The sequence below is a fragment of the Mastacembelus armatus genome, chromosome 3, assembly GCF_900324485.2.
Source record: "Mastacembelus armatus chromosome 3, fMasArm1.2, whole genome shotgun sequence".
Taxonomy (NCBI): Eukaryota; Metazoa; Chordata; class Actinopteri; order Synbranchiformes; family Mastacembelidae; genus Mastacembelus; species Mastacembelus armatus.
Genome location: NC_046635.1, coordinates 1,435,034 through 1,461,696, shown reverse-complemented (window position 1 = coordinate 1,461,696; position 26,663 = coordinate 1,435,034). Strand labels below are relative to the sequence as shown.

At 40.7% G+C, this 26,663-nt stretch overlaps 1 protein-coding gene across 2 annotated transcripts in view; it reads right to left on the bottom strand.

Annotated features, from left to right (window-relative positions):
• Positions 1 to 26,663, bottom strand: part of LOC113138299 (protein kinase C-binding protein NELL1) — a 208,442-nt gene that overhangs the window by 111,369 nt on the left and 70,410 nt on the right. For both annotated transcript variants that reach the window (XM_026320617.2, XM_026320616.2), the window contains exons 6-12: positions 26,557 to 26,629; positions 25,906 to 25,988; positions 20,396 to 20,530; positions 18,727 to 18,829; positions 17,333 to 17,406; positions 14,347 to 14,446; positions 8,649 to 8,777 (exon numbers count right to left, since the gene is read on the bottom strand). In XM_026320617.2, the coding sequence (XP_026176402.1) occupies positions 8,649 to 8,777; positions 14,347 to 14,446; positions 17,333 to 17,406; positions 18,727 to 18,829; positions 20,396 to 20,530; positions 25,906 to 25,988; positions 26,557 to 26,629 (697 nt within the window). The remainder of the gene's footprint in view (positions 1 to 8,648; positions 8,778 to 14,346; positions 14,447 to 17,332; positions 17,407 to 18,726; positions 18,830 to 20,395; positions 20,531 to 25,905; positions 25,989 to 26,556; positions 26,630 to 26,663) is intronic.

Below are 26,663 nucleotides of genomic sequence, written 5' to 3'. Positions count from 1 at the left end.
GGTTTTTGATCACTTCTTATCTAGTTACCAGGGTATTTACTCACTTTTGGGAATGCCTACAGCTGTCGGGTTGATTCAGTTCAGTGTTTTGTCTGGGGGGACAAACAGCAAACCAAAAAAAAGTTTACGACAGGTGCTGTTGCCTGTCCTGGTTTGTATCTACCTTACGTACTGACTGTCTGACTTCCTGTCTGTACTACTGCTAACCCCACCATCGACTCACTCTTTCCACAATGTACAGAACCGAGGAGGAGCAGACGCTGTTGCTCGTCCGTCATTACATCCTTGTTTTAACATGGTGGAGGCAGAGTTCCCACAGAGAACCTGATTGATTTGCAGAACTACGAACCCATCCAATTACACTTTAATGTCACTGAGCAGAAGCCAAATCAGCCAGCAGCGCTCAACCAGTGCCACAAGAGACAGACGCACAGCACTGCTCACATCATGGCGGCCTGGGTAAGGACAAGTGAGGATTATCTAAACTGCTCCCAATCAATAAGTCTCTTTCTTTTGCATTTATGCCTCTCGGTGCACATCACATTAGCTCACATCAGTGCCACAACATTAATAGTAATGACTTGAAGATTTTGAACGCCAAGATGAAAACAAATCAAACACAGAAAAAAGGGGAAATACACTAAACATTATTTGAATTTCATGTTTATCTGTGCATTTATTATCAGATGAAAAACACGAAATAAACTGCTAATTATAGCTTTGTCCTCAGTGACTGACAAACTCGTTTTAATGTGAAATTAATTTTGCATGGCACCTTAAAAATCACACCAGAGCACGGAAAATAAAGTGAAAGTGCGTAGGATTTTAGCTGTTTTCCAGTAAAGTGCTGCATAAACCTGCCAAAACTAAACACACTGGGATGAGGAGGTGAGAGGGAGGTTTTTCATTTTAAGTGGAAGAGCATCACTCGTGCCACCGTGAAAAACAACCAACTGTCCAATAACAGATTTGGGGGTGGGAACATGAGCGGGCCTTATCAGTAGTGACACAAGCTGATGGCAGCTCTAACATACAGCTCATCCATCCCTCCATCCATCACCTGCACCATTTACCTGATTAAGAGTCGCAGGGGGACTGGAGGCAGTCCCAGCAGATACTGGGCAAGGGCTGGGGTACACCCTGGACAGATCACCAGTCTATCACTGGGCTGACACATGCAGACCGAAGAAAATATAGTGTATTTTTCATTTAATTGTGACACCACAAGTGCATACATAGCAACAAAGAAAAATAAAGTGTATTGTGATTCACTTATGTGATTTGCTTTTCTCTGAGCATTCAGAATCTTCCATTAAAAGGTGTCCTGTGATATAAAAGCGATTAAAACTCTCCCGACACATTACGGGTGTGTACTTCCATGTGTCCGTGGCCCCTGGTGTTGTTATGTGTGAGCAGACTCAGCAGGGGAAAGTAAGCAGAAACTGTCAGTTTTAGCGGATTAGCCGTAACATAAGGGGCAGGTGCTGCACTCCGGGCGCAGACACAATATGTTTTCCTGAGCTTATCTGAAAACCCAGGACATCTACACACATCACGAGCACACAGACACTCGCACTTACACACACCTTCATCCATACTGTGAAAGCTCTGCAGGCAGGCGCCACCCTTGATTAACTCATTTCCAACCTCTGTGGACATGATTCCTGTAGATCTGCACTCCCAGGGATCTGTCTGTATTTCTGTTTGTAACTGCGGCCTCCCACCATGACAAATCTCTGTTTTTCTGTCTGACTATCCGTCACTCAGCGTATTGGTCTGTCTGACTCAGAAACCAAATGTCCAGCTCAGCCTCAGCCCATTTCCAAACATACGCAAACACCTTTATCAGCCTCAACGACATAGAACGACAAGACGAGTAAGGTCAAATGTCCTAATAAATTGTAAATCCCTGGTCCCAGGTGTAAGATTTGCCTTACAACACTATACAGTATGGTCAGAAAACAGGCCTCATACACAACCAAAGCTTCCTGGAAAGGGTTAAAGAGAGAATAACTGAAGACAGTCACATTTACATGCTCAGTACTTTCAAAAAAGCATTTTCCTTTTTTGGGGTGAGGTGACTACCCCTGGTAATGTCTCGCCTTGCAGATGACTGCAGTTTTAGGAATCAGCTTTTTAGCTTTTTGTTTGGAGATGAATGGAATTTAGACTATGGCACTTAGCGGATCAAAAAATTTACTTTAAATATTGTTATTAACGTGTCTCAGAAGGGAAATTATCACTATGAAGACCATTCACAGGGAGGCCTGTATATTGTGAAGCGTGGCCATAACAACATATTTCTACTGAACTTTAGAAAGCTCAGTTTTCAATATTTTCATTATCCAATTCACAAATACTGTTAGAGGAAAAGAAATATAATAAAACTCAAATTGTGCACAATAGATATAAAGGTTATATGTCAAAAAGCAAAATTTGATAAAGTCATAAAATTTGTGATAAGATCTTGTCTTTTCTTTACTAAGATAAGAAACTAAAAATAAATGATTCTCCATGAAGGTAGCTATTGTCCCTTAGAGCAAGGTCTTTTTATTAGGTATTGTTTGTAACAAGATGTTAGTCTGAAAGGTAATCTGCATAGTTGTCACTCTCGCATTCAAAAAATCTATTAGGAGGAAACTAGATAATCAACAGTGAGATTGCTTCATGCACGCTCATACAGGAATAAAATGGCATTAGTAAACCATCGCACGCTGAGAGCTTTATCTCCAGAACTTTACACTTATCAACTCATGAGTGCAGTATCGTGTTCATGAGCTTGCTTTGTAAACTAGATTGCTTATTTTAGGAATTAGACAAAATCAACATTTTATCAAAAGATAAAAATCAACATTACAGATATTTTCTATTTTCTGTTTCTATTTTCGACTGATCAAAGCCGAGGTAAACATGCGAAAACACTGTATCTGGGAAAATCTTACATTTGGACCTAAATTCTTATTTATTATATTTCTAATATTACAACAATGACACTTGATGCTACAACACTTTTCAAAGAAGTCCAATTAGTTTTATTAAGAGGTGCCAGATTTCCAGATTTCCTGTTTGAGCCCCACTTTTATGCTTTTATGCTCCTCATCATCAGGTGTAAAGAAGTTTTGCTGCAGACTTTTTTGTTGTATGGCTCTAGTGTATTACTAACTTATATCCATCATTTTGTCTTCAGAGGGAAACAGGTGTGAAGCAATGACAAGACTGTCAACTAAAAAAAAAAAAGTCACTGTTCTCACTTCCCATTTGTGTCGTCAGCTGTCGGGGGGATTTTTAGTTTTATAAATTCTGTGACAGTGTAAAATGGACGAACAATTGATTAGACCACTCCAAACCCACACACTCATAACCACTCCACAGATTTTATGTAACGCACTGCATGGACATCTCTGAGATCTGTTGGTGGCACTGGCACATGGCTCTAAAGTGATTTTATTGAGTTTATTTTCAGTGATTGCAACCGTGCAATATAATGCAATCAAAACAATACTGTTACCATAAGCAATGCTTTGATTTATTTTCAAATTGGAGCAGGTGCACAACACAAGTGCAATGGAAGTTTTTCTCTGTTTGATTAAAGTACTTTTACTTTAAAGCATAATTATTATTTTTTTCCCTATGAAATTCATCACGATGCATGAAATTGGCTATATGAACATACTGACAGATTGACTGTCTATTGCACCACCCAGGAAATGGCAGCACATCAAGCAAGATGCCTGCAGTGTGTTCGAGCAGCTCCAGTTGCAATAACTGTGATGCTATTAGCACCAAAGTCACGCCATATTATCTGTGAGCGGTAAAGCCAGAGAGAGAGAGAGAGAGAGAGAGAAAAAAGAAGAGAAGAAGAGCTCAAATCTGCTGCGGTGTCAGCGGAGATTGACTGGAGATCAGGGACATCATAAAGTGCCTTGGCCCAAAACCTGTTAGCTAAGGCGACACATCAGAGTCGGTCTCTGAACCCAGGGGTTTCGACTGGTCCAGAGCTAAATGAAAGCAAGCTGAACAAACAGAAACAGCACTGATTGGTTTGATGTGTCGGCCTCACACTGGGCTCTAATCTTATTACCCACAGCAGAAAAAAAAAAAAAAAAAACAGAGGTCTATAGTCCAAAACTACAGAACAGTGCAGCACTAGATTATGATTGACAGAAGTATGAAGTAAGGGAGGGAATTATAACACACATTTAATCGAATGCATGTTAATTTGGTCCAATTAAATGTACGGTAGCGACTCTGCTCCAAGCAAACAGCTGCTAAAATAATTAAACAGATCCACCTTTATATGTGAAACAAGGATAAGGCAATGTTACAGAATTCAACATATGAGACGCTGAAGATTTACAGGGCACAGTAGGCACTAATGCCACCATTAGTGTGGACACAGTGACCCATGAGGCTCCTCAACAGCAGGAGGATTCTCCACGTCAGTCTCCCGAGAACATTTCCATGGAAATAAGACTCAGCTCTGCATGTGTGACATGAGCATCTCACTAACTGCTCTGACTTTTCCCTAATGTGCTCACCCATAAACGTTTCCAAGGACAAGCTGCGCTGCTGGAGCTTTTAATTTGAAACATGAAGGAGGAAGTGCACGGAACAGGAACAGCAAGATCCCTGCAGACTGGGAGATTATTTGGGTATAGTGACAAAAGAGACGGGCCTTACAAAAAGCTGAGAGCATATGTAGTGAAAGAAAGATTTGAAGTACGTGGGGTCAATATTAAACCTGTGCTGGAAAAAATGCACCTTTATTTATACAGAGCAGCCTCTGTGGTTACAAGTGGCCGTTTGGGAGGAGGGTCCCTGCAGACCTTGGCTGGGAAACAGGGACTCATGTTGTTTGTCCTTAGCTGACGCAACTATTCGACATCATCAGGTCTAGCTTTTCTTTATTTAGAGATCTGTTGTGGGGGGGATTCAGCCCAGGGTTTTTCAACAAAAGTACGGGATATTTTTTTAGGTGACAATTAACAAAACAACAGTATTAATGTCTGTGTCCTTTGGAACCGAGAGACGATACAGTGCATCCGCTGAGACTCTAAGAATATCAGAGACAACATAAGCAAGAGCTAATGAAGACTATAAGCCTATGATAAGCCCACTAGCACAAATGGAGGTTGAATGGAGCAGCAATAGGTGGCATGACACACCGAGCTGGACACAGAACAGAACCCATGAGGTGCAGCCAGTTCTTTTTATCAATGGTAATTAGTGTTTTAACACCAGTGTCTCAGGGTTCCCAATAGTCCTGCCTCACAGGATTTATCTGATCGTACAGATAACATCTCTGATCCCAGGATACTGGTACTTCTGCTTCACTATGTACTAATAGACGGGCCTGGATATGTATATAGGGTAGAAACCGTGATGCTGACAGTGTCAGTGATAGCCAACAAAATGTTTCGGCGATGGCTGATCAGCTCACGGCAAAACACGATGACACTTCATAGTAAAGACATGAAGATGAGCATTAGGAGCATTAACTTACGAGGGCCATGGTTCGCTAAACAGCGTCAAATTGCCTCACCTATGGACTGCAGGTAATCATAACAAGATTAACTTCACACTGTGTAGAGATCATGTGTCCACATACTGCAGATATTTTAACAGGTAGATTAATAGAACAAAATGGGGATTTTAGATTTTTCTTTTCTTTAACCTAGTTACTGGTATGATCATTTTAGCCACACATATAAAATCATAACATTAGAAAACCGCAATACATCAAGACAACCAGTGTTTTAAACCAGTATTTGCATGCATGTCCAAAACTAAAATCTAATGGGTTCAATGGAAAAATATGATGTTTCTCTAACCCCAACAACCTGTTTGACCTCCTGAGCCACAGCCCGTCTCTCCTGATCAGCTGAGGTTAGAAAGGAGCATCATAGATGTGAAGCAAAAACATCTGAAGTTACAAGACTCTTCTAAGATTTAACTTTGTGGATATACTGTATTTTATACTGCTCATAAAGTTTATTTGAGGTAATGGAGATAAAAAAAAAACTAAAGGTCTATCAGGTAATTGTGGGGAAACATTAAAGGGCTGATGAGCCAAACATTTCACGTCCAGCTGGACTGAAGTCTTGTGTTTCTGAAGCCTGTTTGTTGCGGCAGGGCCAGCAGGCCAGCCTGCAGTAAGCTGTCTTGAAGCCTTTGGGCTGTTGAGTGTTGACTAATCAGTAACAACCACCACCTTCTCCCAAGGCTTCCTCCGAGATTAGGAATTATTTCTGAAGCTAGAAAGATGGGGGGGGGGGGGGGCAGCTGTCTAAAGATCCAGTATGGAGAGTGATGCTTCCAACTGGACTGCCCTCTTAAATCTAAAAAGATGTCACGCCATATGCAGTAATGCATTTTTAATGGAGTAAATAAACACACACTTTGACTAGGGAGGCACAGACCATCATTAGCCTATGTTTGTGTTTCTACATGTGTGCATATTTTGCATATGCAGGCATATTTCTACTTTTTCTGAGCTTAGGCAGATGGCTTTGAATATTAACACATTCACCATGTTCTGTTGCTGAGTTTAGAAAGTCGGCCCGTGTCATACTTGCTGCATCGGACAGTCGCTATAGGCTGTCGCTGCACTGACTTCTAGAGAAAAGTGAGAAAAGTGTTTTTCATTAAAGAAAAAAACAAACAAAAATCACTTCTCAGTCACATGGGAACACACACACACACACACACACACACACACAGACACACACAGACACACACAGACACACACACACACACACACACTGCTGCAATAAATTCAGATTACTCTTTTCAGTGAACTCACTTTCTCTTCAGTCGTCCATAAATGTCCAAATCTATTTAGAATGAAAAACTGATATTTACGACTTCAGATCTTTTATTTTCTTTTAATGTCAAGGTGAACAAAAGTCTGACCTGTGTTTAAAATAGGAAAAAAAAAAAAATATATATATATATATATAAATTCCAGCTCTCACAACAGATGTGGTGCTACTTATCCAAAGTTTGACACGCTGGAGACCAACATCCCAACCAGATATCCCACTGAGAGTAATTATAAGTTAAAGGCCGACATTATGGCACCAAACGGTGGCTGAATGCCATACAGGTGGCTCAAGGTGGCCTCTGTTTAAATCCTTTGGTCCCTCCTCAAACAGCTCTCTATTTACAAGTAACTAATCTCCTATTCAATCATTTAGTTACACATTAAATGATTGATAAAGGATGTACTGGTCATGTTTAATGACATCCTGGGGCCAAGGCCAGAGACAATGTCCTGTTTATAAAGGAGAAATTAAAAATGAATTGACTGTGCAAACATCTAGCAAGAAAGAAGGCCATTACTCCAGTCTGCTGTGTAAAACACGTTACACTAAGCTAATTTAAGTTTGCGGTAAGAGTGGAGACATGTCAAATATCACCATACTGTACAACGGGATTCCAGTTAATCCATTCACAGAAGAGGTTTGAGCTGCCTTAAGGGAGCAACTCCCAAACATGGATAATGCCACCATAGCCAATGGAACCATGGCTCCATAATTTACATAGCTGATCTAACAATCAGCGCTTCTCAGCCCTCACTCATATGGTGTGGGACTGGCGTGGATTGAAGTGGAGCTCTTGGTAAACCTCTTTACCATGCAGATCAAACAGAGGCAGACAGACCGGATGGCTTGCAGCTACACTGCTCTTAGCGCGTTTAGTGGATTCAGTCTGATGTGGCTCTGACCCAAAGACAATGGCACCGAGCATTGAGCAAATCCTTCAATCCGCCGACTGCTGCTCCCGAGCCTCTTAATCAAATAAGGCCATTAGCTCCATATCACAAGTAGTCTGGGCCTCCAGCACCCACAAGCTGGGGCTTTCTACTCTGCCAAGTCCAACAATCAGCGTACTAGAAGCACCCTGGCAACCTGAGATGACTGACCTCTCCTGAGAGGTTGGGTTCCCGATGTCTCAAAACTCAATTATGTGTTTTCTGAAACAAAGCCAAAATAATATGAGCAACAGATTCAGCCTAATAAATACAAATCCTTGTATTAGAAAATTACCCACAACAGGAACAACATTCAACTTTACACGTGGATCAAAAAGTTAATTCATTACTGTCAACATAAAGTCTTTTCTGATTCTGATTAAAGAGAACGCCAAACAGCAACACTGTTACATTTACCATTTATAGGAATAACACTAGTCCTTCAGATGTAAACTATAAATGTCCTCAAATCCAAAGTATTATGGTCCTTTAATAAACCTATTTAATCTGCATAAACTAAGTCTTAACCTGAACCTTGACCAAGGATTTTCACAGAACACAGAGATCAGCAGATCTTGATTTTCACAGACCGTGCTCTTTTCACTAATCTTTGTGCAGCCACTGATGCCTTGATAAAGTTTCGGGCCCTGGTTCAAATCTGACCACAGAGCTTTCTTAGAATAATCCCTGTTCCCTTTATAGCCAGTCATCATCATGTTATATAGTCGGTGTGTCAATATCAGCTCGTTACAAATCTCGGTCTGTGGCCCGTAGCCTGCATAAATGTTCTCCTAAAAGAGAACAGTGAATTTTAAACACACTGTGCTTTTAACATCCTGAGCTAATACATAGAAATCAGTCACATGAGCCCGAGCTGGTCAAAGTACAGTCCTACCTTCACAGTAAGTAGCGTCCCCGTGGATGGAGGCGTAGCCGCTCTTGCATTCACACTCTGCTTTAGTATTCCGGTTTTTACACTCGGAGTTTTCTCCACAAATTAGTCCCTCTGCGCAGAAGTCATAACCTGAAAGAGAGGGACAAAGGAAGCCTTGATTTACATCGGTCTTAAAATTTGCTCATTGCAGGCAGTGAAAAAGTTGTGCACAGACACACACAGACAGACAAACAAAACCGTATGCAGAGATAAAAGCAGCCAAACGCACAAATGAGCCACCTCGCTGATGTCGCCGACAGTACTGTGGATGGCAAGAAGTTTGATGTTTCAAGTTTACGGCTGCAGTTGATTTAATGCAATAATAACAATTTTGCCTTCCATTAAGACAAACAAGTACACAAACAGAACAAAAAATATACACACATACACAAAGCATGCTGGTTATAAAAGATAACTTCGTATGATGTCATCTCTCTAAGAGACAAAGTACCTTCATTACTTGGGTTAAAGTATAGATCCCCCTGGTCAAGTATTAATACTCCAATACAAGTAAAAGTTGCTCAGTGAAAATATTACTTGAGCTACAGTACTGGAGTATGTGCTTTCAAAAATACTTAAGTATTCAAAGTACTTAAAAAAAAAAAAAACAAAATCTGAAAATGTCTTTTTTCACAATGCATTTTCAAAAGAGTCAAGAATCACGTCAATCTCACGTTCTATGGATCCCTCACTCAGGAACAAGACCCCGAGATACTTAAACTCCCCAACCTGAGGCAGGATCTGACCCCTGACCCCTCAGGGAGAGAACTAGGTCTAAGTCAAGTCTGAAAGTAGCAATGAAAATTAGTAAATGAGTGCAAAGCAAAACACCACCAGGATGTGTCGCTATACAAAATCTAATATAGTGAATAAACAAAAGCACCAGCGTTATTTCACATCACGTTTCAGTCACATGGATTTAAAGACAGATGTAGACAGATGAAGACAGAGTGTCAATGAAATCAAACACAAGCTTTTTATTAAACATTGCTGCAGCAGGTCTAAGCAAAGTGAGTACTTACACTTTTCAAGTATTGAGTATTAGACGCTTCACATTAGAGAAACTAGAGCTGTGTCTAAACATTATACTGAAATGAAACCAGGGCAAAATCAGGTCTAACCCAGGACTCATATGTTAGCAACATTAAACCAGGACAAAACAAAGACTAGACCAGAACTAGACCAGAACTAGACCAGGACTAAACCAAGACTGAACCAGAACTAAACCAGAACTAAATCATTACCACCACGCACAACACAAACGGCCTCTGAGCGCGATACGGCAACACCAGTGGGACAAACCTCCTTCCTCTTCCTCTTCCTGGCAGGTTGCAACCAGCGTTCAAAGGTGCATACTGCCACCTACTGTACCGGAGGAGTGTGTATCTTTAGGGGGTTTAAGTGGGACAAACCACATGCAAACAAGAAACTTGCCTTGTCAATTGTCAAGTCAATTGTCTTTCAGTTTTAAGACAATTTCTCCTCAAAAGTAACGAGAAACAAGAGTCTTTATAGAAACCTAGGGAAGTATAAAGTATTTAATTTGTCTTTCAAACTTAGGGAAGTATAAAGTATTGTATTTATCTTTCAAACGTATGGGAGTATAAAGTATTACATTTCTCTTTCAAACGTAGGGGAGTAAAAGTAATAAGTTTCCCCAAAAAAATACTACAAGTAAAGTACAAATTCTTAAAAACTGTACTGTACTGTACTAGATTTACTTGCCAGTGTGCTGCCAGCACAGTGTTCATCTAGTAGTTTGTGTTGATGTTTAGGTGAAATGTGTCAGTGTGCAGATTTTAAAGGGGCCTTTTAGAAACAATGTGCTGCACCAATTTATTAGAAAAGCCTTTAGTCAGCCGACACAGGTCAACTCAGGACCTTCACCACTACGTTTTTTAAAACCACTAACAGCATCACAAGTTGGCTGGCTTTTTATCAGCTATCCAATGGGGGCTAGATACATTGGGTACATCTCAATTCCCTTAATTGCGTTGCTGTTTTCCTCACTCGCATCTTTGTCTCTGCAACTGAAGCCACAAGTACAGATCCCAGAAAAAGGTGAGAGTGGAGAGGAAGCAAAGAAATGTATTTTTAGACAAATGAGACTTTCTCCTTTCCTCTGAACCGTCTGCTGCTGGAGACTGTAGCTGAACTGGATCAGCTGTCAGATGGCTTTACTTCTGTCAACAGTCTCACAGACATTTGCACATTTATTAAATATCTGCATTCTGTATTTCTGTAGCTCAGCGTTCAGGAACTACAGGCCTATGGACCCGTTTTTAATGAAATAATTATTCACATGTATTTATATTCTGTTTGTAAATGAATTAAGGAATAATCCAGGTCATGACTATTGTTATAAAATATTTTGTAGAAAACCTAAATTAGCCAAAATATGTTAGACAATAATTATGCATATAGACAATAATTATGCATAATGCATAATTATGTAAGTCTGTCACATCCATCTGTATTTCTACCCAGTGATTTATAGCCTTGCATGTGGCTGAATGGAAGCAATGATAGACAATTAAAATGTCTTTATTGCTGAAGGACACCAGGCTCTCGTTTTCTCCGTGACTATGATATTCTTCATGAAACAGGTACAAAGGGCAAAATAACAGTAGATTCAAAAAATATTTCTAAAGAATAAGGAAAGTTGTTTGTGGTTCTTTCGCGAGACCTGCATTATACACAGCTCCACTGCTCTTAACAAGAATCTGAGAATAAAATAGAAACTGCAGAGATGTTGTGACGTATTATCATATCAGTTCAACCAGTTGTAGTGTCTAATCAATAGCAGATTTGTAATTAAAGGGTGTGTTGGACTGTTAAAATGCTTTCAAGAAGGAGGGCAACGTGTATCTTCGTTCACGGCTCCTTAGAGATTCCTTCGTGCTCCTCAGAGCAGAAATAAACGTTCTTCAAGGTGGACAACCAAAATGTCTTCGAGGTCAAGCGAGGGCCTAGGTGTAAAGAATGATGAAATTGGGATGCACCCTCAGATGGACAGACCCTAGAGGATGCTGCAACTCCAGCACAGAGATTTCATAAAAATGTGAACAAAACAACTAAAAATAACCACTTGTGCTGCTGGGTATTGCTAATTTTCATGAACTAACAGTTCTGTGGTGGGTATGTTTGGAGAAAGATCAGGCTCTTGGTAAAGACAAAGATGAAACGTGTTCACCAACATTAAACCAAAACCACAAACTTCCCCTAACTTTAAACAAAGGCCCTTTTGTTGCCTCAACACTAAGCACATATGGGAATCAAAAACTGCTGCCTGTGAGCATACTGTAATCCAAGCAGTGATAACAGTAGACACCACGTGTGACTGGGAAAAATCATCATTTGCAGAAAGCAGGGTTGTGAAAAACAGTGGGGAAGTAGATATGTTTGCAACAGCGGTTGGAGAAGGTGTTATGGATATTTTAGTATGTTTGGACACCTGCAGTGGAGTCTTTAGCAACAAGCTAGAAGGTTTTCATAGCCACCATGGAAATGAAGGAGTCGCTACTCTGGCGGCAAAGTTCTGATCCCTCACTGGCTTCGCACCTGTAAATGTGGTCAACTGGTTTTCACTTGCCCAAGAAGTACCGCTACCAGGAATCAAACCCTGAATCTCAAGGTGAGAACGTTACCCTTTTGCGCCACCAGTTCGGCACAGCACCAATCTTTTTCAAATGTAAGCACAGCAGACTGAGACCAAAGCACATTATGACAGATAGACAGATGGGCTGAGAATCAGTCTGACAGATTAGGAGGCAGACAGACAGACAGACAGAGAAATGATTGTCTCCTGCTCAGCAGGTATGAGCTGATGTGGCCCATCATGTCCTGTAATGAGTGACAGACTGACTGCACATAAAAGTCCTGAGAGGGATGAGCCATTACTGAGGAAAGAGCTGTGTCTGCATTAGTCTCCCCCCCCCCCCCCCCCACCCACCATCTACAGCCCTGCACCACAAGCACGTTAAAGCACGGACTGGACAAGGAACCGGTCCAGTTCATGTACAGTGTGTTCACAGTTCAACCAGACACACCAGTGCTATTGCAGATGTGATTTGTGATCACTGGTCGTCTGATCTGCAATACACAGACATTGGTCCCTCATTGGACTATTTGCTATTTTAATAAAACAGGCGGATACAAAAAGTTTAATTTAACTGAGCCAGTGTGACCAAGAACCAGAGAGAAGTAAATTTCAGAGTAGTGTACAGTAGTACTGTAGTACTGAGACCCACAGTGGAGAAGAGGACTGAAGGTGATTCTGAAATAATGAGCGGTTCTGACTTTCAGTGTGTGTGTGTGTGTGTGTGTGTGTGTGTGTGTGTGGGAAAGAGAGAGAGTGGAAGAAAGAGTTTTATACTGAAGGGCAGTGTGATTCTAATCTCAAACTTCTCTAACAGTGTCCACCCTCTCCCTCCTACATTTCACTCCTCTCTCTGCTGTCAGTGCCATTACACTCTACACTTCTCCTCTCTCACTCCTCTTCTTCTTAACACAATAAGCTTTGTTCTTATCTTCTCCTCCCGTCTCTACTTTGCCTCTTTCATCCTTCTTCCTTTCTTTAGTCTTCTCAACATATCTAGTTTTAGTGTTACGTTTCAGCCTTTTGTCCCATGCAGCATTATACTCTTCAACGTCCCCTTCTCTCCTTTCCTGTCCTTTCTCGTCAACGTGAACTAGATCTAATCCTGAGTTAAAACAATGGCTGGAGCTGTGCTGGTGGGGGTGCACTGTTTTCATATATTGGGAAGTCCAGTTGGAAGAACAGATTTACTCAATGTGCTTAAAGCTTATTAGACACCAAACCACAGCACAGTGGTTTGTAATGCCCAGAGAAAGGGTTTTATAAGTCTGGAAAGGCTTCATAGGAGCAGCTGTTTTATGGTTGGCCATCGTCTTGAGGCAAACAGCAGAGATAGTGTTCAATAATCCTACAGGAATGCATGTAAGAGATTAACCAATGCAGGAAGAGTGGAATGAGATCCAACTTTTTTTGCATCACTTTAGCAGAAGTGCAAAAGCAAAAGCTGCCTTTTTTCATGCATAGTGAAGGTCTGTATAAATCCAGCCTAAGACTTAACATTTACTACCCCCAGCTTCTCCTTTACACTCAACCTCTCCCTTCTGTCGTTTCCTTGCCTCTCCTCTATGTATTTTCCTTGCCTTCTCTTTTACCTCCTTTTCATCTTCCTCTCATCTGAATGTGATGACGCTAAGGCATGCTGCTTATCTTACTTAAATGAGAGCGCAATTTTCTTCGCTCAGAATCAGCCCTGGGTTTCTTTCATTAAGGCTCTATAGCTGACAGCCTCCTACAGTTTGTTTATTCAGTGTATTTACTGAATTACCGGTGGCTATTTACCCTGTAGTACCTCACTGCCAAAGCAGCGGGGTTCAGGCAAATTGGCATAGCAGGTGCTCTATAGCAGACAGACCAATCTGCTCTGATAGGTACCCCAGCCAAGAAGCATTCATACTGGGTGGAAAGGGAGAGAAAGCAAATTATTGCAGAGGCGCCGCCTGAATCAGCATCCGGCAAACTGGCTGTGTTTACTTCTTATAGCGGCAAGGGATTGGTGCGTGCATATCCAAGGAAAGAGTGATTTATGCAAGTGAAAATAGTGCAGTAAGAAAGAAGACATACCTCTGCAAACATTGCAGCATCTGCCTTCTGGTAAGATCTGTTCGCCGATGGTGCAGTTGATCTCTGGACAAGTTTCTGTGACTTTCACCATCAGGCCATTCTGGGAAGACAGGACAGAGGCAAGACATTACAATTTCATCGCTGAGGTCGAATGTGTGAAGGAGTGTGAATTAAAAGGGGCTATCTTCAGCAGAAAATTACACCATTGGAGGAAACATGACATAATCTGATCTGTTCCAGGGCTTAAACCGGTAATTTTGCAGTCACAAGCCCATTTCCTCAACCTTTGGGCCACCACTCTCAAACAAATAGGTTTACTTGCCAAAGCACAACCAGACAACATGTCATGTTAATCATTTTACAGACGAAATGGTTAGTCAGTGGCAAATAAAAACATTGATTTGAAAGTGGGAATTTGCAGACCCCAGTGTGTCATAGTCACATTGACAGTGACATTTTTTTTCCATACTGGTTAATAATGTCATTTCTTTAAACCATTTATTACTGAAATGTCATATCGACACATACTGGTGACCTGTCCAGGGGCCTTTCACCCAAACAGAGCTGGGGTATAGATGATGGATGGATCGATACTGACACATGCAGGTTCCTACAATTCCATCTATAGTTTTAAAAAATATGAATAAATGTACATGATCGTCCACACAGACAGCAACAAGAACACACACTCATTTCAACACATAGTGAAACACGTTTCATGATAACAGAGTAGCCAGAAAGAGAAGGGTGTTTGTGCTGCTCACATTCACAACAGGGTATGAACACAGATAACAGGTGAGGTGCAGATGCACGGCACCAAAGAAGGGAGACAAAGGTAGATAAAACCCGGTGTGATCTTCCCCTGGGCCTTCAATACAAATAGGAGACACAAAGCAGCAGAAGCCTGGCTGGTATATCTGAGCTCAGGTGGTCCCCTCGACGCCTCTCAAGGTCTAAAAGTATCGACTCAAATCCCTAAAATGCTTTTCTCCTTCACAGCTTACTTCAATGTCGTGCTTTTCTGTTTTCTTTCTTTATGTTGCCTTTTAAGTAAAGTACAGATGTTTTGTCTTTTATCAGTCACATCATTTTTTCTTTGTCTAATGAATATTAACTACTGTAGTGACTTAACCAAATAAGGTATATCCAGTGTAAAAATGTTAGTTGGACAAAACCCTGGAGAATTAACATCTAATTTGCCTCAGACCTTTGTGGCTTGGATGCTTGTTTTTGGTTTTAAATCCAGCCTCATCAATACCGTCTCTATTAACAGAAAATAGCTGCAGAGAAAATAGGTTTGATATCCCTGTTCCCCGCCCAGAACAAAACATCAGACAGGCTTAGAGCCACTAGCTCCCTAAATCAAAACGAGGCACGCTGATACGTTTCTTAGGAACTGGTGGTGACCAAAGCAGTGCCACAAAGATAAAGTGTACTCCAAATAAATGCAAATGTTGTGTGTCTCTTGTAAAAATGCCTACTCCATCTATAACAACTTTATAAGACGACGAGGCCCTAACTGCAACTTTAATCTGAAATATCTTGTGCATGGCCAACCGGTTCAAATTGAATATGTCTCCCAAAAACAAACCTAAAAAAATGTTTAATTATTTAAAATAATGTCAAATGTAATGCAAAAGAATCCAAATGAGACAGGATTTGGCAGCATACCTTTTTCATTTTTTCAGTACTGGAAGAGACTGATTGTGTAGCACATCTGACTTTATTGCTGGAGGCTGAAATCTGGTTGTTTTGAAGCTGTCAAAAGTAACTGCATGAAACAAAACTTTACTAAAGTCTGTTCTCCTGTTGTTTAAGCTTACAATGAGAAAAACTCCATTTCATGTGCAAATAAAAAAGTAAAACTGATTATTATTAGTGTTTTTGTCTATGGATGTGACCTGGCGATGAGCTGAAACCAGTGGTCGCCTTGACGGTAGTAAGTAAAAACTGATGGTTTGGAAAATGGTGAAGTGCAATTCATTTGTAATCAGTGGCCTCTAAGATGCAAAAAAAGCCCCAAAAATACAGACTTTCAAATGAAGACAAATAGTTTTAGCTGTGAACCCGAATGATCTGACTCATTTAACACATCATCAATAAATAGCTTAATGTGGCCCTCACGCTCTCTCCCATTCATCTCGTTTATCCTCTCCATGTGTCAACGCATCGTTTTCTCTCGCTGCGAGTGACAGGACAGAGATGATCTGGAGGAGAAAGGCTACCGGCCAAATCAATGCTAAACTTAAATGTGTTTCTAAGTCTGACATGCAGAAATCAAAATAAACCCAGGCAGGTTCACATACTTAGAAACACAGGTTAAAACATCCTGTCCAGCTGAGATTTATGGCCCTCACCTAGAGACCCCTGAAAGCCTCAAAATAAAACACTTTTTGGCCCCTTTTAAAAATAATTCCTCCACAAATTGGTCATTTAGCAGGGTTCATATCCAGCAGTAAATAATGGCTGTAATTGGTTGAAACGAAGCTTGCAAACAATATAGTGATGTTTCCGGGTCTCACGGGGCTTATAATGAGTCTAGGAATCCACCGTGTGGCTCTTTGTAAGCAATTATATGCACAAAACACTAATTTTCTCCTTAAAATAGCGTCTTTAAAGATAAATGGCCTCACACTAAAGAAAGCTCACCTCTGTTCTGTGCTGAACCGGAGTAATGACTTTAATTATAATCCACACAGTGATGAAGTTCCAATTCAAATCAGGCTTTTGTGTTGCTGTGTTCATAAATTATTCTAATTACCTGGCAGTCTCTCTATTGGATATGAGAAAAAAGGAAGATAGAACAGATTGGGGGAGGGGGAAAAACTAATAAGCCCTGCTGGCTAATTGAATAACATACTGAGCAGTGCGCCACACACAACCATTACATGTTTGCACTGAAAGAGAAGTGGGGGATGGTGATCTGATAGCAGAGCAGAGGGTAAATGTTGGAGAAACAAATCTTCGCCATAACAAGGAGTGTTACCTTGCACTCCCTGCAGGTTCTGGACAAAAAACGCTGGCCTTCAGAAAAGGTCTGGTCCATGTAGGTACATTTTGCTGTGGGCACAAAAACAGAACGTAACTGCTTCAGTATCACTCTAAGGTAAGTACAGTAGCCAGATCCCAGAAACAGAATAATTCATCAGCTCATATCAGCACTTGTGGAACTTTCAACAGTAGTAAAAAAATAATTTTTTAAAAAAAAGTCTCCAGCCTGAAGTTTTGCATAGTCAATTCTGTTAGAAACAAAGCTGTTCTTGGCTAGTGTGAATAAGTGGAGAGGAAATGTAACAGCGCATTAAGAATACAACAGACAAGATCCTTCTGCATATTCCTCTGGCGATAAAGCAGAAATAGAAAATGAAGCATATGATACGAAGTCCTGCCTTTCTCCTCTCCAGGGTGCCAGAGCGCAGAGTGCTCGGTTGCAGCTCTGGAGCACTGCTCTCTCGTTCATCTGTGCCAGAGCTCTGATGCTCACAAGGGAGGAAGAGGAGGAAGAAGAAGGAGCGAGCGAAGGGATGGAGGGAGGCAGGGGAGGGCTGGGATTATTCAAAGACCATACGTCAGGGATCTAGTTTTTTTTTTTTTAAGTATATCAAGGGAGGCACAGTTGTCCATGAGTCTGTGAGCAGTTACCAGAGCCCTGTGAGCTTTACACTAGAAATAGTTCCTCCATGGCACCTTCATGAACATGGGGTGACTGGAACCTTTGTTCTCACAGTTTACACTGAAGTGATCGCTCCAAATAACAGCCCTCCTGTTTGCCTGCAGTCATTCTTCTTGTATGAGTGTCTTCAAAGACATAATACCGTAAAGCAATGCATTTAAGACTTAACGAATAAGAGCACCCACACTCTTTTAAAATGTGCACAACAACCTGTGTTTATATTTACCTGACAAGAAAACTGTCATGTTTGTGCAAATAATGACCAGAACTGGGACTGGCATGAAATCTCTTCCACATCACATTATACTTGTAACAAAAGGCGCCTGCACTTGGCCCCAAAAACAGGATGTGCTGTCATATTCCAAGTGTCGGAAACAATTAAAATATTGAGCAATTACAAACACACCACGACAGTTACAGTCTGCTGTATTACTGTGATGATGTGAGAACAACGTTAAAGAGGTAAGCAAGAATATTAACCTGATTTCTAGTGGATAAAATGTTTATTAAATATTTACTCATTTATATCTACATTAACTGTTTGCTTGTTCTTGAAAAAAGCAGAATGTTAATGAATTTAACATGAAAGTATTTGTTTGGTGTGAAAGACATTTTTGCACACAAGCAAAAGTGGTTTACCGCAGATGTAATAGTGAAACTTTCCCCTGCTTCCTGCTGGATCTAAACGAGTGCTGCTTGTTACTTACGTCTGCATTTCTTACAGCAGGTCCCATCGACATGCACAGGCAGCGAGTCCTCTGAGCAGTTTGCTGGTGGACAGAAAATCCTGCGACACTCCACCACACCGTTCTGTAATAAAATGCATTTTTTAAAAGACAAAAATGTATAAACCTCCATATTTTCATTCTGAGCATATGACTTTTGTCTGTGGCTCTGCCAACCACGCTGCACCGCAGATGTCTTCTCCTTCCCACAGTTTACATTTCAAATAATTAAGCAATAATAAGAAAATAAATAAAATAAGCAATAATTTTATTGTGATATCTTTATTCCAACATATATTGATGAAGCTATATTATATTACAGTGTAGGTTAATATAATATTATATTATATTATAATGTAGGTTAATGTACGATATCCCACCTACTGGGCAGCAAATTGAAACTAAAAGTTATCATATTCTTCAATTTAAAAAAAAGATAATGTCATACAATCAGATAACAGATTCATCACTAAGGCTGGCTGACGAAGGCTGAAACCAAGTGGCCTGCTGATAGCAGGTAGTTAGTCATTCTGGCCCTGAAGGACCGCCTTCATTTTTAAAGCTGATATCTCTCTCTGTGTGTGGCTCTTCATTTCATGAGTCATTGGAAATGGTTCCCCCAGGACGCCACAGTTATCAGTTAATGGCATGTCCACAGGAGGAAATCAGACCGGCTAAACTCCACCCTGTGCTTGATGTGCAATGATGCAGCAAGTCTAATTCCCCAGGGCCCAGGATGGCCTGATTCAAAACATTTCAGAGTCTGACTCCTATGTATGAGTGCAGGTAGGGGAGGCTTATTAGGGGGCACATATTAGGAGGCAGGGACTGGGAGAGAGGAAAGTGTGATGGCAGGGCAAGTTAAGGACACTAGTGTGGAGAAAATAAGGTTCTAGATCTACCCTCAAATCCTGCTACGCTGAAATGCATAATCAATCTATGATGCTCAAAGTGTTCCAGTGCTTATTTTGTTCCAAATCTCGCAATTTGTGATGTTGCTGTATTGACTTTCCCATAATTGCTGCTATTTCTTTGTTGAACTCTGTATTATTCACCACAAAATATTCATATCATCTGGTCCTTCTTTTCAGTAAAAATATATATTTTTTGAAAAGAAAGTATGCTGTCTTGGGTTTGAATATTTTAGTGCAGGTAATGTAAAGCTTCAGTGAAGAGCTGATGAACCTCAGTGGTTGAGGGATTGAAAGACCTTACTGCATATCATCCTGGGTTCTGGCCAGAGACCTTTTCATTCTTCATGTCTTCCAGTCACCTCTCTGCCGCCACTATACATATAAATGCCCCCAAATACTAATTATAGGGGAATAATATGGCAGCAGACGACAGTGGGAAAGGTTGACTTTAATAAACTTAAAGGAAAATAGACGAGGGCTGAACCGAGCTTGGCCTCAAGTTGCTTCCTCTCTAGATTCTGACATTCATTTCTACAGAAATATTTATTACAAGTTGACTTGTACTAGAAACAAATTGAGATAATCTTCTCCCAGTGGTAATTTGTTTTCCTTGTTAGAAGAAAACAACACTTGAGGCTCAATAATAAAGTACTAAATATTATTTAGATAGTTTTTTTTCCCCACAGTGTGATGGTTTCAAGCCAGTGCCTTCTTTTGAGGTTGAGGGTGGTACTCACCTTACATGCACAGTTCCTGCAGTTCTCGGGTTCCACCCACAGCTCTTTGTCACGGTACACGAGCCCATTGGCGCTACAGGTCCTCTCGCAGTGACAGCCCTCGAGCTGGGTCAGCCTGGACTCAGCGTAGTTCAACTGTGGACGAGCACAGAACCACCAGAGCCTCAGAAACTAAATCAAAAGTGAGTGTGCATGCAGCATAACCCCTCACCACCCCCGTGCCCTCTGGCGTGTTACAGTCGGTTTTCACAGAGAGCTGCTCCACTGGGAGACACTCATTATAGAAGGGCACATAGAATAATAAGTGATCATTATTCAGCTCATGGGCCAGACCTCAGGCTATAATCTACTAAGAAATGACAGACAAGACTGACAGCCCCCATCCTGGCTCACCCCTCTTTTCTGATCAGCCTTTTTGATTCCGCTTATTTCATGGTCATCACTCTCCACGAATCTGGAGTCATGCATCTTTCACAAAAAGTGTCATGAGGCAGAGGCACAGGGACAGGCACAGAGCGTGGGTTGAAACACAATGAATAATTTAAAAGTGGGATTCATTTAAAATTCTCCACAATAATTTGAAAACAAGTTTAACAAAACTTTGATCAGCTTAGGGTCAGTTTAAATCAATGCTTGTCCAGTGTTTTGGCACCAATTATAAGACAGAGTAGTGTCTGTAGTAATGACTCTAATTAGGTGCAGAAAGGGTGTTGATATTTTAACAGGACAGAATCCAGAATCCAGATACAGCATATGATTATTTAATACTACGAGCAATACTGTGATACACAGCATCAATATAAAATGTTAATAAATTAATCAATGGCATTGTTTTATCTATATTTCCTGTCGCTAAATCAGCCTCCATCAAGGTTCACTTTATATTTATGGACAGTATAATTTACATATTTGTGTTCCATATATACCATCTAGACCCCCTTAGTCCTAACCAGGGTCCCAGGGATCTGCTGGAGCCTATCCCAGCTCTCTTTGGGTGAAAGGCAGGGGTCCACCCTGGACAGGGCCCCAGTCCATCACAGATATTTGTTTTTTTCTGCACAAAATAGTCCACTAGATCCATCAAACCTCACTTATGGCCTTGAGTGGGCACCGGCAGATGACACACAAACAGCAATTCGTGTATAAACACGTATGTCCATCAGATACAAGTACTGTGTGACCCACAATAAAATCAAGAGTCCTGTTTGAAATGTTGGAAGGGGAATTTAAAAAGGCCCAATTGATCTGAGCATCGTAGGTCAACTCAGAAAAAGTAGGTCCACTTAAGGCTTAAGACTCAAGGCTGCTCTGGCTCTGCCCCCTCTGCTCCTCTGAGACCTGCACAAGCCACAGTGTCAGAAAGAAAGGGTTCACTGTGAAATGATAGAGTCTTCTCAGTAAAAAAGAAAAATGCTGGATGTCACTGAGACTTTATACTTCATTTAGAGGAGTCCCGGCTGGCTGCTGGAGAGCCGTGAGCAGTGGAGATGTGTCCTGTCAAAGCCCTAAACAAAACGTTTGAAATGCAGTTTCAAAGGCTGGGAGGCTGCCTTGAGGCACCACAGAGGAATACCTTTCCTTACAATGTGAGCATCAAATGGCACAATGATACCACACAAAGGCGTCAGAGGCTAATAGGCATGTACCGCATCTCCTATGGTTGATACACGAGGGCAAAGACATGAGTGACATAATAAAATAACAGCTGAAGTCAAAGCCCAAATGAAGTAGGACGAGAGAAAAGGTGCATTTATTCCTTCTGATCTTTTTTTTTTTGTTTGTTTGTCTGTGTCTGAAGGTTATGTCAAACATGGATGAATGAATTTCCATGAAATGCACGGGGACCAATCTGTCTCGGGCCAACAAGCAATTAATTACAATAGATTTTGTTTGTAATCCAGATCTGGGATGTTTGCCATCAACTAATTATCATATTTTATCTGTAACAATGAAACAACACACACAGACTCACAAACCTGATGGTGAGTTCGAAGGTTTAGTAGATCAGAGCATCTTAAAATGGAAGTGATGGTGCTGATGTGCTTATGTTTACTGCAGTTAGGGGAAGCCCTTACTCTTAAATACTGTGACAAAAATAAGGACTGATCGAAGCCAACACCGTTTTTAAGCAAAGAAATCCTAAATAAATCCCTCAACACTGGAGTAGCACACACAAAAAAAACATAAAATCTATGCTGTTCACTTATATTGATCCTCACTAGACACTGACAAACTGGTTGTGCATCTACTTTAAGTGAATTAAAGGAATATTTTGTCATTTTTCAACATTGCTCTTAAGTTGGATCCACCTTACATAAAGGTTTACTGCAGTACTGGTCTGGCGTAGATATTTGTTGTAGTTTTTACTGTGCTGCATTTCACCACAGTGCACTAGACCTATGCATAAAACAGAATTGATGAAACCCACATTATCTATGCTGTATCTACCGTAGTTACGTGTTTATACTACATAGATATGCCCTGACACTAAAGTACTACAAGTTCAATTTTATTTGGATAATTGTGTTCAACTTTCCAACCCCTACAGTTTTCTATTGTAGGGGTTGGGGAGGCAGTACCACCTATACAACATATAAGAAAAGATGAACTTTATTAATTCCTGAAGGGAAATTCAGGGGCAGGCAGAGCAAGGTTCTCTATCTGAATAAATTCAGCTTTTTAGAAATCATCTAAATGCTTATCTCAAGAGTTGAGTCCAAAGTAAACACAGAAATTAGGATTTGCTATTGCAAATGAATATGGTGCCACTATGGAGGAAAACCAGCTATTCTGCAGCGATAATAAACATTTATACATCCAACACATTGACCAAGAATCCTCACAAGTCATTCAGTAACACCAGCACACAAGAAATGCAGCAGCAGCGGAGAAGAATATTTAACAATTTATGCATCATTTATTAAAAAGTATAGATTACTGCCTTAATACCTACATACCCCATAGGACAGTATCTAGACATGCAGGCAGTTTGAGTTTTATTTTCAGTGTTTTCAAATATAATATCTGTCTGTGACCTTGCTGTCAACAGCTTGGAACTATTTCTTTAGTAGACAGTAGTTTAAACACTATAGGTTCCAGCAGGTCCCAGAGATCCTAAAATAGAAATAACTAGGTATAGATAATGAACAGACGGATGGATGGTTTACAAACCGACTGAGAGGTCTAGGATAATCCTAGAGTAACCAGGTAATTGATTCTATAATAAAACGCTGCTGCAATAACAATAATTGTTTCAGTGCTGTGTTACATCCATTGCTAGGAGAAATCTGAGACAGGTATCTGACAAAGAACTGTAGATGAAAAAAAACCTTTAATGTTTTGTAACTGGGAGGAAAAGACCTTTAAAAAATTGACATCTGTATTCCCACTGCATGTCGTGCTACGAGGATGAGTGATACTACTACGCAAACACACAGCTGTAACACATGCAAACGCTTTCATGCTAATTCACACAGAGCTAGGATTGTTGTGACTTCACCTCGCCTTGACACTCCACACTGCACATTCAGGACCAAGCAATTATTCACCTCATGCTGAATTATTTTATTCTCTGCAGTGTAAAAGCACAAAGCCATTTAGAGCGGGAGATGACTGCATCCTCCCTGCTGCGACAAATATGAGCAATGAGGTCAGATGACAATGGGTCGAGGTGTGTTGCTGTGATGGAGGTGGCATTGACACAGCGGTAGGGTAATGTTCTTCGTTTCACACTTATTTACACTTAAAATGATTCTATAGCTTGTCTGACTGCTAATATGTCAGTCACCCTCAACAGACAGCACTCACTCATGCACATAGAGACACACACACACACTGAATAGCATATATAAATACACACACATTACACACACACACACACACACACAGTTATGCAGATGTTTAGTCTAATAAATGGTTTACCCATTCCCCCCATGGCCCCAGGGCAGAAGGCACAATGCCTGTTAGCCTCCTGTTGTGCCTGACAGCTTTCAGATTCTTGTATGTATCTGCCTCCTCTATGTATGTATGTATGTATGTGTGTATGTGTGTATGTGTGTATGTGTGTATGTGTGTATGTGTGTGTGTGTGTGTGCACTACCTGTGAAAACATAACCTCTCGGACAGAGGAGCACACATTAAAATTTAAACAGAAAACAAGAAGATATATGCAGCAGTTATATCACTAGCTGCCCCATCCCCGCACATGCTAATAAAGACGTATTGTAGCAGCTACTGTACAGTGATCGATACAATTTATGTTGTGATTAATTGTTATATTGGATAGATCGATAAAGGTCAGACATGTATAAATATCTAACTGACCTCTTGTGTACTTATATTCCAATTCTCAATGAGCAGTCTCTTAATTCTTTATACTGTATTTAACCACAAGTTCCAGAAATACAGAGAAGATGCAAAGAAAAGCAAGAAAAGAAACGTCACATACGGTTTTATTCACATTAAAGAAAGAAATGTCCTTTTGTCTAATTATATTTACTGTTCCCAACACCCAGAGTCAGTTACAGGAATCACGTTGCTGCAGTTCATAAGAGATTCTCAGTTGATCCTAACAAGGAAGCAGCTCAGTTGACGTCCAGATTTGGTCTTCCCTGCTTCCTTCCCTGCTTCCTTCCCTGCTTCCTTCCCTGCTTCCTTTCCTGCTTCCTTCCCTGCTTCCTTCCCTGCTTCCTTCCCTGCTTCCTTCCCTTTCTCCTTTAAATATGATGCACAAAAATCCCTAAACTTGAGGTTTAGTTGAGGTTGTTCCCCAACAGCCAGACTCCCACTCTTCTTCTGAGAAAACATTTACAACCTGACGTGTTCGCACTTACAGCAAACTCAATGTGCTGGTGAGGACGACTTAGGTAAAAACCACCATAACATGGAATTGAACTGACACACACTGAGCTTGTTTTAAGCCTTTACACTCCTTTATCATCAGTACTGTTAATCAAGTACAAGTTCTAGTAGCTATAGTACATGCACATTTGTCTCCATTGTTTCATTACTGAAGCCCTGAGAGGAAAAAGAAGTGATATATATATATATAGATATATCTCTTTTTGCTGTTCTCTCTTAATTGCACATGAATGTCTTACAGTCTTTTAAAATCAAACTGATTAAGGTGCATGTTCATCTGGTCTCTATTTTCCAACTATCTTCTTTGGACACTGTAGATATTTCACCAGAATGAGATACTGACTTTACAGTAGAAAGAACAATGCACTTCAAAGACAGCAGCCCCAGAGTCAAAGGGATCCAGCTGTCGGTGGCTGCAGTGTAAAAAGCAAGTTATTTATTCATTTTCCTTTATAGATTTACTTGCTTGTCAGGCTGCAGCTGAGAAAGGTAAAAGTGGATCTTTTTATTTCTTTCACTAAAATGAAACTTTGCGTGTTCAGTGTTTTTATTTTATCTGTAAACTGTCATTTTGCATTATGTTACACATTCTCCTAAGTTGTTATCTGGTAATTTAGTTTTCTATATGGGAGGTTGTTCTGGGTTCTTACCTTCAGGGTCATCTTGGCCAGTAGCTCCTGAAGGTCCATGATGCCTTGGACCAGGTTCAGGAAATCGCTGCAGGTTGGACAAGCTCAACAGAAGAAAAGGACGCAATAAAACACAGAAGAAGAGGAGAAAAAGTGCAAGAGGGAGGCATTTAGATTGGAGGTAGACAGACAAAAAAAAAAAAACCTTCTGTATTTATTCTGACACAGCTCAGGATTGCACCAAACAAAGGGAAGACTCACTCATCTGTTTTTTTTTTATTTATCTAAGACTTGTAGATGGTGTTAGTATCAATAATAACCAGGCAAGGTGTGATTACATGCCTTATTGATCAGTGACAGAGACAGTGGCACAGTGGTGGCCTTGTATCTTAATCTGCTTGACAGTAAACAGATGGAGAAATGAGGTAGCGAGAGAGGAGGCTGCACTGAGCCTGAATTACAGCAAAATGAAGATTAGTGGAGTAGAGGAGGCAGAAAAAAAGAGTCTCTCTCTGTGATCAGCAGAGAGAGGTTACTACCAGCTGACACATAGCTCATTAAAGTCCAATTTTATAATGGCACAGTAATGGAAAATGTTCTTTTTTTCTGTCTACCTTTGCTCTCAGTGTGTGCTCAGAACACTATGTACGACTGTGTCATCATGATACTTACTGCGATTAAGGTTAGGACACTGGGTGATGTAGCCATTGGGTGCGAAAATCAACTTCACATCCTGGATAATGCCCTAGCAACACACGGGGACGGAAAGGAGAACGAGA